We start from the raw sequence: 13,995 nt of genomic DNA on the forward strand, positions 1-13,995 counted from the left end.
CCAAGCACAGGCGCTGCCATCTTAGGCCCAGACCCTGCGGTTGCAGGATTTTGAATAAAATATGGTTGGCTCCTTTAACAGGCCGTTTAAAGCCTGTACGGAGCCACCAACCATAGGACCAGGCAGTTCTATCTCTGCTTCCCACTGGCCCAGGTCCGCACCACCCGGTATCCCTGCTGTTACAGCTGGTCCAGCAGGGCATCCATTCTTTTCCATTTTGGTGGTGTTGGTCTCGGGGCTGGCTGAACCTTGGTGATTAGTGATGACAGGTACTTCATTCATACTTGGTGCTGCCTTGGAGGCTCTTTTTCAGTAACTGCCTTGATCACACTCATGGACCGTCTCATGTCACGGGCAGTAAAATGACCTGGAGGTGGATCTACAGAAAAGCTCTCCACACACATGGCGCCCGTTTGGCCATTATTTTAACAATAAAACTCAGTGGCATGCTTGGCGTAGCGGTTAGTGCAACGCTGTCACAGCGCCAGTGATTTGGACCAGGGCTCAAATTCCATACTGTCTGTAAGGTGTTTGTACATTCTCCCCGTTTCTGAGTGTGTTTTCCATGGGGGTCCGATTTCCTACCACCATTCAAAATGTATCAGGGGTTAAATGGGTGTAAATTGGGCAGCATGGTCTAATGGGCCAAAGGGGCCTGTTACTGTGCTGTATGTCTAAATTTGTGAAAAATTAAATTTATTTGGGACCCTGTTTCTTCTAATGTGTCGTGGGATATCCCGAGACTGTGAAAAGCAGTACCCAAGTTTGAGACACACAAACATAAGCTCACAAAGAAACTATTTGGTACTCTCCCTTACTTTCAGCTCTAATGATCACACATTGAAGCAAGGTACATGTGACTGAAGCAAGGTACGCATGGCAAATGGACTGAGATGAACATCATAACTGTTAGTTATTTGATAATTTCTAGGAAGTACTGCTGCTTGACATATCTTAAAAAATGTCTTCTTTAGATTTTGTTAACACTCCAACCTCTGCATCAAGTGGAATTACATTTCGGGAAGCTGGTTACAAGAGCACCTTGGATGGTGCGATGGTCCCACTGCTCAGCCCCAGAGAAATTACGGCAGAGAATCTACGGCCAGAACTGCTCGAAGAAGTGAAAGATGTTCTGATCCCAAATGAATGCTTAACTGCATACATGGACCAGGTGGTTGGCAAAGGTGAGTGAGACATAAACATTATGTTCCATGGAACAGATTTAGTACCCTTTAGAACAGTAGGGCATAAAATTGCAAATGCTCTTTTTCTCTCTGAATCACCAACACTTGTAAAAGTGCTCGTGCAAATTTGTCTTGGCCACTCATACATAGATCACCTGTCTGCCAATATATCTGAATCATGAATGATGTGTGTCTCAGAGGGAAAAGCTTGCTTTGTCCTTGCAGGAGGTAGAGATGATCCAGACCAACACTAGGTGAGATGGCTTCACCCGCTCTCTCCCGCCATTCCAGCTCTGCACCATTGCTTCAGCCCTGAATGAATATTTTGATACCCAAATACAAAAGGATTTCCTCACGAGGGAGAAAGATAAAAGGACTTGCACTTCGGGTGAGATAAAGCAACCAAGGAGCTCAGATGCTAATATCCTGTTCCTCTTGTGTGAGTGAAAATGGGTCAGTACTAAGAGTTGTCTGCAGACACTTGGTTTTTTGACTGCAACGTCTGGAAAATTGTGGAAAACATGGTCATTCGCACTAGGCGCCTTTTTAGACTGCAAGTCCTGGGGGTTGGATGTGCAGTAGAGTGGATGATCGGCAATGAATTTTTCTGGTACAATTAACACTGCAGGTTTCCTCCAAAAAGGTGTAGGGGTCCTGTAGGATAAATCGTGGGGCAGGAATTGACCCACAATTCCTGCACATTCCTTTTCAGGCTGCCCGTGTGGTGGCAAAATTCCTTGTTGGTGCCGTTATGTAGTGCCATACACAAACCTGCTGGAGAAACTCAGCAGACGCTGTGTCTTCAGCACTCTTGTCTGTTTCATTGCAAAGAGTTCAGAGTTTGTGAGGTTTGGAAAAGAATAAAAAGAAAAAAATTTATAATTTCCAAAATTCCCAGCTCTCCTTCAAAGTTTAAACTTCAGATTTATTGTCAGGGTACATGCATGACATCACATACAACCCTGAGGTTCTTTTTTTTTCTGCAAGCAAGGCAAAATTTCTTTACATTGGAAAGAAAATTTCCAGAAATATTAGCTTCAGTGAAACAGGGTGAGATTTCTGTCAGAGTGAATTTCAGATATGAAACTACTATTGCTGCAATTTATTTTCCCTTACCCTTATTTTGCTTCACTTTATCTCGTTTTGGGCGTGGAGAAATGTTTGTAACTTGATCTTAAGGCTCAGAAGGCAGTTCATATTTTTAGGTGAGTGGATTTGTTTCATAGACGTTGAACCTGCATGGAGGTAAAATCAATCAAAAAAGGAATATGACAAGGAATGGGCTGTTTCAGCTCACCTTGTCCAAGTATCGATGTTACGATTCATCCATTATTTGATCTATATTAATGGATTTTTTTTTAGAGAGATACTGCACGATAACAGGCCTTTTTAGCCCACAGTATCAGAGCTGCACAGTTGCTCAGCAAAAGGCGGAAGGTGCTCCTTCCATCCAATAGCCTACAGGTCACCCTTGGGCAAGGTGTAGGACCTGTTTAGCTTCCCAATCAGGGCCATGTGAAGCCATGGATTGCAGATGGTGGGTGGTTTTTTTACAAGCAGATTCTACAAATTTGGATTTTATGGTTGTAAAACTAAAAACGCTGGGCCAGGGTGACCCATCCAGTACGGACACTAAAACTGAAGAAGGACACAGGAAACCACTTCAGTATTTTTCCCCTTGTGTAATCATGAACTCAACATCAACTACGGTCTCAGCTCAAAGATGGAGCCTTCACCGAAGGAGAACAGGGGAGGCAACAACTACAATTTGGAAGGTGAGAGATCGTGACAGATAGAGACATGATTGCCCACGCCGAAAGGCAAGGCACCTGAATGAATTAACAGGCCCTCTAGGCCACAAGCCTGTGCCCCCCAAATATACTCATGCACCTAGTTTACCTACTAACCTTGTATGTTTATACCCTGCACTATTTGACAATGTTTACACTACTTTCTGGACTGTTGTCTTATTTATTATAAGCACTAACCTGCCTGGAATGCACACAAAACAAAGCTTCTGGTTATATTTTGTTGCATGTGGCAATAATTTATTTATTCTTACCCATCAACTTCTTCATTGGAAATCTCCAAGCCTGAACCTAGTAGATTAATGCTTTGGTATTTTGAGCTGAGGCTTTGGTATGGGATGAGAGTGCAAACTCGTTAGACAAAGTCAACCTTGTCCTTGCAGATTCCATGTTTGGATGGTTTTCATCACATGATGTGTTTTTGCATTTAGTAATCTTTCCAGCTGGTCACAAAGAAGAGTTTCATTTTATTTATGAATGAAGTTGCAGGTTGCACTAAAAGATTCTCAACAGCAGAAGGAAAATTTCAAATTGCTTGTCTTGTTGTAGGGCATTTTGGGAGCGTTTACCATGGACTTTACAAAGATCAGGACAAAGAAATTCATTGTGCCGTGAAATCTTTGAATCGTACGTACAAACTACATTGTTGCACGAATGTCTTATCCCTTTGTCCTGACTTAGTTATTTGTTTTAGAATCTTGTTAACTTCTAACCTGGCCAACCACTGCTTCACATTCAGGGGTTACTGCACTGACTTGTTCTGAGATCCCTGTCAGAAGATTGCAAATTCTGGAATCTGAAGTCAAGCACAATATGCTGGAGGAACTCAGCGGGTCAAGCAGCAGAAAATGGTTAACATTTTAGGCCTGAACCCTTCATCAGGACTGCTCTCTGCACTTCTAATCTTGATGGAGAGTTCTGGCCCAAAACGTTGACCAGCCCTTCTCTCCATTGATGCCTCTCGACCCGTTGATTTCCTCCAGCAGATTGTTTGACCCCTGACATGTTTGGTGGTGATGGCATTTGACAGTAATCCTCGATGTGTGAAGAAATTTTGTATGCAAATTCATTCCATCTTTCCACCCCACTTCTTTGTTTATTGAAATGGTTGGTGACTATGGGGAGTGCTTTCTTTAGATGGGGTGGTGCACTATGCATGATGGAGATTCTTATTTCAGAGATATGTTGAGGAGAATTCTTGGCCTATTGTCAGAAATGCTCACTCGTTGTGCTCTTGGCAATTGCTGAAATATATCTGAGAGACCTGAATCTTGACCAGAACAGGCAGCTGAAGGGATTTGATATCACCTTGGCTGGGGTGAGGGATATAAGATTTTCTAAAATATCCAACCGGGCAGCATGGTTGGCATTGTGTTAGCGCAATGCCTTTACAGCCCGTGATCGGGACTGGGGTTCAAATCCCGCTCTGTCTGTGAGAAGTTTGTACATCGTCGTTACCCCCCCTCACCTCACCCTGTGTGTGTGGATTTTCCCTTGGGGCTCCGGTTTACTCCCACCATCCAAAAATGTACCGGGGGGGGGGGGTGGGGGTGTAGGTAAATTGGGCGGCACAGATTTGTGGGCCAAAATGACCTGTCACCGTGCTGTATGTCTAAATTTTAAAAAATATTAATTAATAAAAAAAACCAAAGATTTAAAAAAATCATCTTATCTGGACCTTTGGAAAACCTGCTACGATGAATATATATTGGCTGTCACCTTACCATTCTTATCCCTGTGACATTAAGATTGCCCACATCGGATGAAAGCCCCACTCCACTGCCTTTGCCCCTGTAAGAGCAGCAGCCCAGGAGCTTATTTCTTGGCAAAAGAAAACACACAAAAGTTCTCCTCTCCCTGCAGTTAATGGTCCCCTGTTCCAAATAATGTTGCTTTGGGGAGTATTGAGTGGGACATGATTTTTTCAGGAAAGGATGTAAATGAAAAATGGAGAATATTCAAAAAAGAAATTTTGAGAGTACAGAGTAGATATGTCCCAGTGAGGATCAAAGGAAAGGCTGGAAGTCATAGGGAGCCTTGGTTTTCGAGGAATATTAGAAATTTGGTTAGGAGAAAGAGGGAGGTGTACAAGAGGTATAAACAGCAGGGTGCTGAGAAATTGAAAGAGGACTACAAGGAATGTAGAAAAAATCTTAAGAAAGAAATTAGAAAGGTCAAAAAGAGGCACGAAGAGGCTTTGGCAGGCAGAGTAAGAAAAATCCAAAGGGTTTCTATAGGTACATTAAACCTAGATTGTATACCTAAAATGGATGAGAGGTGGGGGGGGGGTGGCTTGGGAGGAGGGGGGGGGGGAAGAAAAAGTCACTGTATATGTGTGAAAACTAAAAAGTGTATATCATGGCTAATGTGATTTATGGTGTGAAAAATAAAAAATTAAAAAAAAAGTAAAAGATGAGGGATAAAATTGGACCCCTTGTAAAAAGGGAGGGTAGGCTATGTGAAAAGTCAGAGAAGATGGGGGAAATTTTAAATGATTTCTTTTCCTTGGTATTCACTAGGGAAAAAAATTGTACCAGTTGAAATAAAGAAAAATAGTGGGGAGGTCATGAATCATATAAGGATAACCAAGGAGATAGTGATGGCAGTGTTAAAAAAGATAAAGGTGGACAAATCTCCGGGTCCGGACAATGTATTCCCAAGGACACTCAGGGAGACTAGTGTACAGGTAGTGGGGCCATTAATAGAGATATTTAGGATGTCACTGGCCACGGGGGTAGTGCCAGGGGATTGGAGGGTGTCTCATGTTGTTCCGCTGTTTAAGAAAGGGTCCAAATTTAAGCCAGGAAATTATAGACCTGTGAGTCTGACGTCTGTGGTGGGTAAGTTGATGGAAAGTGTTCTGAGGGATGGCATTTACAAATATTTGGAAGAACAGGGATTGATAGGAAGTAGTCAGTATGGTTTTGTCAGGGATAGATCATGCTTAACAAACCTTACAGAGTTTTTTGAGGGGGTTACAAATAAGATTGATGAAGGGAAGGCTGTGGATGTTGTCTATTTAGACTTTAGTAAAGCTTTTGACAAAGTTCCCCACAGGAGGTTAGGAAAAAAGGTGGAAGCATTAGGTATAAATAAGGAGGTAGTGAAATGGATTCAGCAATGGTTGGATGGGTGGTGTCAGACTACTGGTAGAAAATTGTTTGTCAAATTGGAGGGCCGGTGACTAGTGGAGTTCCTCAGGGATCGGTCCTGGGTCCACTATTGTTTGTTATATATATTAACGATCTGGAAGAAGGGGTGGTAAATTGGATAAGTAAGTTTGCAGATGATACAAAGATTGGTGGTATTGTGGACAGTGAGGAAGATTACCGCAGCTTAAAAAGATATAGGAAAGCTAGAGGAGTGGGCTGAGAAATGGCTGATTGGAATGGAATTAAAATGGAATTTAATACGGATAAGTGTGAAGTTTGCATTTTGGAAAAGCAAATCTAAATAGGTCATATACATTGAATGGTAGACAATTGAGGAGTGCAGAGCAACAAAGGGATTTAGGAGTGATGATAAATAGTACCCTCAAAGTTGATACTCAGGTAGATAGAGTGGTGAAGAAGGCATTTGGAATGTTGGCCTTCATAAATCGGAGTATTGAATTCAAGAGTTGGGATGTTATGATGAAATTGTACAAAGCATTGGTGAGGCCAAGTTTGGAATATTGTGTGCAGTTTCGGTCACCGAATTATAGGAAGGATATAAACAGAGAAGGTTCACGAGAATGTTGACAGGATGTCAGGGTTTGAGTTAGAGAAAGGATAATTACATGGAGGGGAGAGGATTGGAGGGGTATGGACCAGGTGCTGGTCTGTGGGACTAGGAGAGTGGGGATTTGTTCTGGCATGGACTAGTAGGGCCAAACTGCCCTGTTCTGTGCTCTATATGGTTATAATAAAATATGCATCTCTGTAAAATTAGTTTTCTCTATTGAGTTTCAACAGGAATTTCAGATGTTGAAGAAGTGGAGCAGTTTTTGAGGGAAGGAATTATCATGAAGGATTTCCACCATGAAAATGTTCTATCTTTGTTGGGAATTTTCCTTCCTAAGGAAGGGTTGCCATTGGTAGTATTACCATATATGAAGCACGGAGACCTTCGACATTTCATCCGTCAGGAAGAGCGAGTAAGTATTGACGAATACTTAGGACAGCATGGTTGGTGTGGTGGCCAGCGCAGCACTGCAACAGCGCCAGCGATCGAGACTGGGGTTAGAATCCCACTCTGTCTTTTTTTAAATAGTTTTTTTTTCCACACTATGAACCATATCAACCAAAATATATACAAATGGTTCTCATTAAATTTACAGTGGTCTTTTCTCTGCTTTTTTTTCCCCTTTCCCTCCCTCCCCTCTACCCCCCTCCAAAACCCAAAATATTCAACATATACGATACAATAAAAACATAAAATATCTTCACACAAAGAAAGATAAACAAGAAAAATGCATCATCTATTTATTACACACTGAATCTAGTAGTTTTGTCTTATAATTTTCATTCTCATTTTGGGGGATGGAGGTCGCAAGCAAGGTCTGATATGTTCCATGTATGGTTCCCAAATTTGTTCAAACATTGTGACTTTATTTTTTAAATTATATGTTATTTTTTCCAATGGAATACATTTATTCATTTCCATGTACCATTGCTGTATACTCATGCTCTTTTCCATTTTCCAAGTTGACAATATACATTTTTTTTGCTATCGCTAAGGATATCATGAATTTTTTTTTGCACTTTATCCAATTTGAGGCCTAATTCTCGACTTCTTATGTTACTTAAAAGAAAGATCTCTGGATATTTTGGTATGTAATTTTTTTAAATTTTATTTAGTATCTGATTCAATTCTTCCCAAAACATATTTACTTTTGTACATGCCCAAGTTGCATGTAATGTTGTTCCCATTTTTTTCTTGCAGCGAAAACATCTATCCGATAATGTTGAATCCCATTTTCTTTAATTTTAGAGGAGTAAAATATACCCTGTGTAATCAATTATACTCTATCATGCATAACCTTGTGTTTATTGTATTCTTCATAGATACAGAACATAACTTTTCCCATACTTCATTTTTTAAATCTTTTCCCACTTCTGCTTAGGTATATAGTTTATTTCATTTTCCTTATCTTGCTGCTTAATGTACATGTTGGTTATGAATCTTTTAATTATCATTGTGTCTGTAATCACATATTCAAAGCTGCTTCCTTCAGGTAATCTCAAGCTGTTTCCCAATTTATCCTTTAAATAAGCTTTCAGTTGATGATATGCAAACATTGTACCATGAGTTATTCCATATTTGTACTTCAACTGATCAAATGTTAATAAATTATTTCCCAAAAATCAATTTTCTATTCTTTTAACTCATTTTCTCTCCCATTCTCTAAAGGAAAGGTTGTCTATTGTAAAAGGGATTAGTGGATTTTGCGTCAATAGTAATTCATTTTTTTCCTTTCTAAGTGGATCTTCTTCCATGTATTAAGTAAATGATGCAGTACTAGTGAGTTTTTATATTGCACCAGCTTTTCATCCCATTTATAAAGTATATGTTCCGGTACCTTTTCCCCTATATTGTCTAGTTCTATCTTAGTCCAGTCTGGTTTTTCCCTTGTCTGGTAAAAATCTGATAAATACCTTAATTGTGTGGCTCTATAATAATTTCTAAAATTTGGTAACTGTAAACCACCATGATTATTCTTTGGCTTGGCTTCGCGGACGAAGATTTATGGAGGGGTAATGTCCACGTCAGCTGCAAGCTCGTTTGTGGCTGACAAGTCCGATGTGGGACAGGCAGACATGGTTGCAGCGGTTGCAAGGGAAAATTGGTTGGTTGGGGTTGGGTGTTGGGTTTTTCCTCTTTTGTCTTTTGTCAGTGAGGTGGGCTCTGCGGTCTTCTTCAAAGGAGGTTGCTGCCCGCCGAACTGTGAGGCGCCAAGATGCACGGTTTGAGGCGATATCAGCCCACTGGCGGTGGTCAATGTGGCAGGCACCAAGAGATTTCTTTAGGCAGTCCTTGTACCTCTTCTTTGGTGCACCTCTGTCACGGTGGCCAGTGGAGAGCTCGCCATATAACACGATCTTGGGAAGGCGATGGTCCTCCATTCTGGAGACGTGACCCACCCAGCGCAGCTGGATCTTCAGCAGCGTGGATTCGATGCTGTCGGCCTTTGCCATCTCGAGTACTTCGATGTTGGAGATGAAGTCGCTCCAATGAATGTTGAGGATGGAGCGGAGACAACGCTGGTGGAAGCGTTCTAGGAGCCGTAGGTGATGCCGGTAGAGGACCCATGATCCAGAGCCGAACAGGAGTGTGGGTATGACAATGGCTCTGTATACGCTAATCTTTGTGAGGTTTTTCAATTGGTTGTTTTTCCAGACTCTGTGTAGTCTTCCAAAGGCGCTATTTGCCTTGGCGAGTCTGTTGTCTATCTCGTTGTCGATCCTTGCATCTGATGAAATGGTGCAGCTGAGATAGGTAAACTGGTTGACCGTTTTGAGTTTTGTGTGCCCAATGGAGATGTGGGGGGGCTAGTAGTCATGGTGGGGAGCTGGCTGATGGAGGACTTCAGTTTTCTTCAGGCTGACTTCCAGGTCAAACATTTTGGCAGTTTCCGCAAAGCAGGACGTCAAGCGCTGAAGAGCTGGCTCTGAATGGGCAACTAAAGTGGCATCGTCTGCAAAGAGTAGTTCACGGACAAGTTGCGCTTGTGTCTTGGTGTGAGCTTGCAGGCGCCTCAGATTGAAGAGACTGCCATCCGTGCGGTACCGGATGTAAACAGCGTCTTCATTGTTCAGGTCTTTCATGGCTTGTTTCAGCATCATGCTGAAGAAGATTGAAAAGAGGGTTGGTGCGAGAACGCAGCCTTGCTTTACGCCATTAATATTAATGGAGAAGGGTTCAGAGAGCTCATTGCTGTATCTGACCTGACCTTGTTGGTCTTCGTGCAGTTGGATAACCATGATGAGGAACTTTGGGGGGCATCCGAGGCGCTCTAGTATTTGCCAAAGCCCTTTCCTACTCACGGTGTCGAAGGCTTTGGTGAGGTCAACAAAGGTGATTATACCTCTCTGCTAATTTATCTAACGCTATCCTTGGATTCCTCCCTTTCCACAAGAATTTGCTTATTATTTTCTTTAGTGCCTTAATGAATTTTTCTGTTAAAGGAATTGGTAATGTTTGAAATAAGTATTGTATCCTTGGGAACACATTCATTTTAATGCAGTTTACCCTCCCTATCAACGTTGGCAGCAATTCTTTCCAATGTTCTAAGTCTTCCTGCAATTTCTTTATTAGTGGCTAATAATTTAGTTTGTACAATTATCTCACCCGATCACCAGGTAAGACATCCAGCCGTGCTTGTCACTTAAATGGTGATTCTTTTAGTCTGCGTTACTCATTGGCATCACTTCACTTTTATTTGCTTTGATCTTGTACCCCGATATTTCTCCATATTCCTTCAATTTCTTATGTAATTTTTACTGATACCTCTGGTTCTGTTAGGTATACGATGATGTCATCTGCAAATAAGCTGATTTTATACTCCTCCTTTATTTTTATCCCTTTTATTTTATTTTCTACTCTTATCAGTTCTGCCAAAGGTTCTATTGCTAGGTGAACAATGACGGGGATAGTGGACATCCCTGTATATAAATTGTTCAGGTCTTTCATTTAATTTTTTTGTCTGCCAAATCTCTCCTTTTCGTTATATCATCCCTTTTTACTAATTCCTTTTCTGTACTTACTTTCTCCCTTTCTAACTGCTCTATTTCCTGATTGTAATCCTTTTTAATCTTAGTCACATAACTTATTATCTGCCCTCTAATGAAGGCTTTCATTGCATCTCATAATATAAATTTGTCTTTCACTGATCCTGTGTTTATTTCAAAATATGTTTTAATTTGGCATTAAATAAACTCCCTAAATTCCTGCCTTTTAAGTAGCATGGAGTTTAACCTCCATCTATATGTTCTTGGTGGGATGTCCTCCAGTTCTATTGCTAATAATAGGGGTGAATGATCTGATAGTTGACCTACTTAATTTAAAGTGACTCGATACATATCTATTTACTGTTACCTTCGCCAATGGTTGCATTAATCCAATTTATATATTTTTCTGGTAGATTGAACTTCTGTAATACTTTAAATAAGTAATTCCATTCTACTTTGTCAAAGGCTTTTTCTGCGTCTAGAGCAACAGCTACTGTTGGTTTCTTATTTCCAGTGGATTAGATTAATAAGTTTTCAGACATTATCCACTGTTTGTCTTTTCTTAATAAATCCAGTTTGATCTTGTTTTACTATTTTAGGTACACAATCGGCCAATCTGTTTGCTAATAATTTCGCTATTATCTTATAATCTGAATTAAGTAGAGATATTGGTCTGTATGATGCTGGTGTTAATGGATCCTTCCCCGTCTTTGGTATTATTGTAATTATTGCTGTCTTACTTGAATCTGACAAGTTTTGTGTTTCTTCTATCTGGTTCATTACTTCCAGGAGAGGAAGAATTAATAACTCTTTAAATGTTTTATAAAATTCTATTGGAAATCCATCCTCTCCTGGTGTTTTATTGTTCAGCAGCTTTTTTAATATATCTTATACTTTCTCTATTTCAAATGGTTTTATTAGTTTGTTTTGTTCCTCTTCTTGCAATTTCGGCAGTTCAATTTTAGCTAAAAACTTCTATTTTATCATCTTTCCCCTCGTTCTCAGTTTGATACAATTGTTCATAAAATTCCAATATTGTTCTTTTAGCTTGTTCTGTTTTAAGTTGCCAGGCTAATATTTCATGTTTTTTCTCCCAGTTCGTAATACTGTTGCTTTGTTTTCATTATGTTCTACTCCACCTTGTTTGTTTGTAATGTTTCGTATTTAATTTTTTTGTCTGCCAAATCTCTCCTTTTCGTTATATCATCCCTTTTTACTAATTCCTTTTCTGTACTTACTTTCTCCCTTTCTAACTGCTCTATTTCCTGATTGTAATCCTTTTTAATCTTAGTCACATAACTTATTATCTGCCCTCTAATGAAGGCTTTCATTGCATCTCATAATATAAATTTGTCTTTCACTGATCCTGTGTTTATTTCAAAATATGTTTTAATTTGGCATTAAATAAACTCCCTAAATTCCTGCCTTTTAAGTAGCATGGAGTTTAACCTCCATCTATATGTTCTTGGTGGGATGTCCTCCAGTTCTATTGCTAATAATAGGGGTGAATGATCTGATAGTAGTCTAGATTTATACTCAGTTTTCCTAACTCTCCCTTGAATATGGGCTGACAACAAAAACATATCAATCCTTGAATAAGTTTTGTGCCTACTCGAATAATATGAAAATTCCTTCTCTCTTGGGTGTTGCCTCCTCCATATATCTATAAGTTTCATTTCCTGCAATGATTTAACCATAAATTTGGCTACTTTATTCTTTTTACTTGTCTTTAGTCCAGTTTTATCCAACATTGGGTCCAAATTAACCCTCCTATCAATATATTTCCTTGTGTGTCTGCAATCTTCAAAAAAACATCCTGCATAAACTTTTGATCCTCCTCGTTAGGCGCATATATATATTGAGCAAATTCCAAAATTCTGAGTATATCTGACACTTTATCATTGCATATCTCCCTGCCGGATATATTATTTCCTCCTCAATTTTGATTGGTACATTTTTGTTAACTAGTTTGGCTACACCTCTAGCTTTTAAGTTATAGGATGCTGCCGTTACGTGTCCTACCCAGTCCCTTTTTAGTTTATGTTCCACTTCAGTTAGATGCATTTCCTGCACAGATGCTTTATCTATTTTTTTCCTTCTTCAATAAATTTAGTAGCCTCTTCCTTTTAATTTGTTTATGTATTCCATTAATGTTTATACTCATATAGTTCAACATGACCATCTTATATCTTGCATACACCTCTTTTCCACCTCTATCCCCCTTTTCATCTCTTAGTTTTCTCTTATTACACTTAATGTACGACAACACATTTAAAACATAAAGTACCCTGGCAGTTCCCACATCCACTAATACCTTAACCCCAAAAGTCCCCCCCACCTCTCTGAGTTGCCCCATATCCCTTGCCGGGCAACCACAACTCCCCTTTACATTTGGATTGCGATCTTGTTCACAGCGTCAACTGATTTTACAGTGACGATTATTCCCCCTCTACCCAGCCCTCTTTAGAAAACACTTTTTTAAACACATATAACAAAGCTCTCTTCTTTTTTTCCCCCTTACTCCCTTTCTTCCCTTCTCTTTTCCCTCTTTAGTTCTTTACATATACATTGTTTTTACATCTTTATATATACTTTATCGCCGTTCTTCATTCTTGTTACATCTCTTCATCTGTCCTGCAAACGTTCTGCGAATTCTTGAGTTTTCTCTGGATCTGAGACAATCTGTTTTGCTCCCCGGGTATAAATATTTTAAGCACGGCTGGATGTCTTAACATGAATTTATAACCTTTTTTCCATAGAATCGATTTTGCTGTATTAAACTCTTTCCTCTTTAAGAATTCAAAACTTGTGTCTGGGTAAAAAAAAATATTTTTTGACCCTTGTATTCCAATGGTTTATTATCTTTGCTTGTTGCAGTATATTTTCTCTTGTTGTGTATCTCAAAAATTTTACTAAAATGGATCTTGCTTTTTGATGTGCCTGTGGTTTTGGAGCTAGTACTCTGTGTGCCCTTTCTATTTCCATTTCTTCCTGCATTTCTGTAATTTCCAGGACCTTCAGGATCCATCCTTTTATAAAGTCCTTCATGTCTATACCTTCTTCACCCTCCTTCAGGCCCACTATTTTTATGTTTTTTCACCTACTATAATTTTCCAACATATCAATTTTCTGAGATAACAACTCTTGTGTCTCTTTAATTTTTTTTGTCACTTTCTTCCAATTTTTCTCTTGTCATTTACTTCCATTTCTTCAGCCATTTCCACATTCTCTACTCTTTTCCCTATTTCTGTCATTACCAGTTCTAACCTTTGCATTTTATCTTGTTCTTTTCGT

At 39.7% G+C, this 13,995-nt stretch overlaps 1 protein-coding gene across 2 annotated transcripts in view; it reads left to right on the plus strand.

Moving 5' to 3' along the window:
• LOC138763037 (macrophage-stimulating protein receptor-like) overlaps positions 1-13,995 on the plus strand; it is a 203,522-nt gene that overhangs the window by 172,024 nt on the left and 17,503 nt on the right. The window contains exons 14-16 of one of the 2 annotated variants that reach the window (XM_069936567.1): positions 975-1,184; positions 3,542-3,619; positions 6,937-7,127. In XM_069936567.1, the coding sequence (XP_069792668.1) occupies positions 975-1,184; positions 3,542-3,619; positions 6,937-7,127 (479 nt within the window). The remainder of the gene's footprint in view (positions 1-974; positions 1,185-3,541; positions 3,620-6,936; positions 7,128-13,995) is intronic. The other variant, XM_069936568.1, reaches the window with a different exon arrangement.

This window comes from Narcine bancroftii, chromosome 5 (genome assembly GCF_036971445.1).
Source record: "Narcine bancroftii isolate sNarBan1 chromosome 5, sNarBan1.hap1, whole genome shotgun sequence".
In the NCBI taxonomy this organism is placed as follows: domain Eukaryota; kingdom Metazoa; phylum Chordata; class Chondrichthyes; order Torpediniformes; family Narcinidae; genus Narcine; species Narcine bancroftii.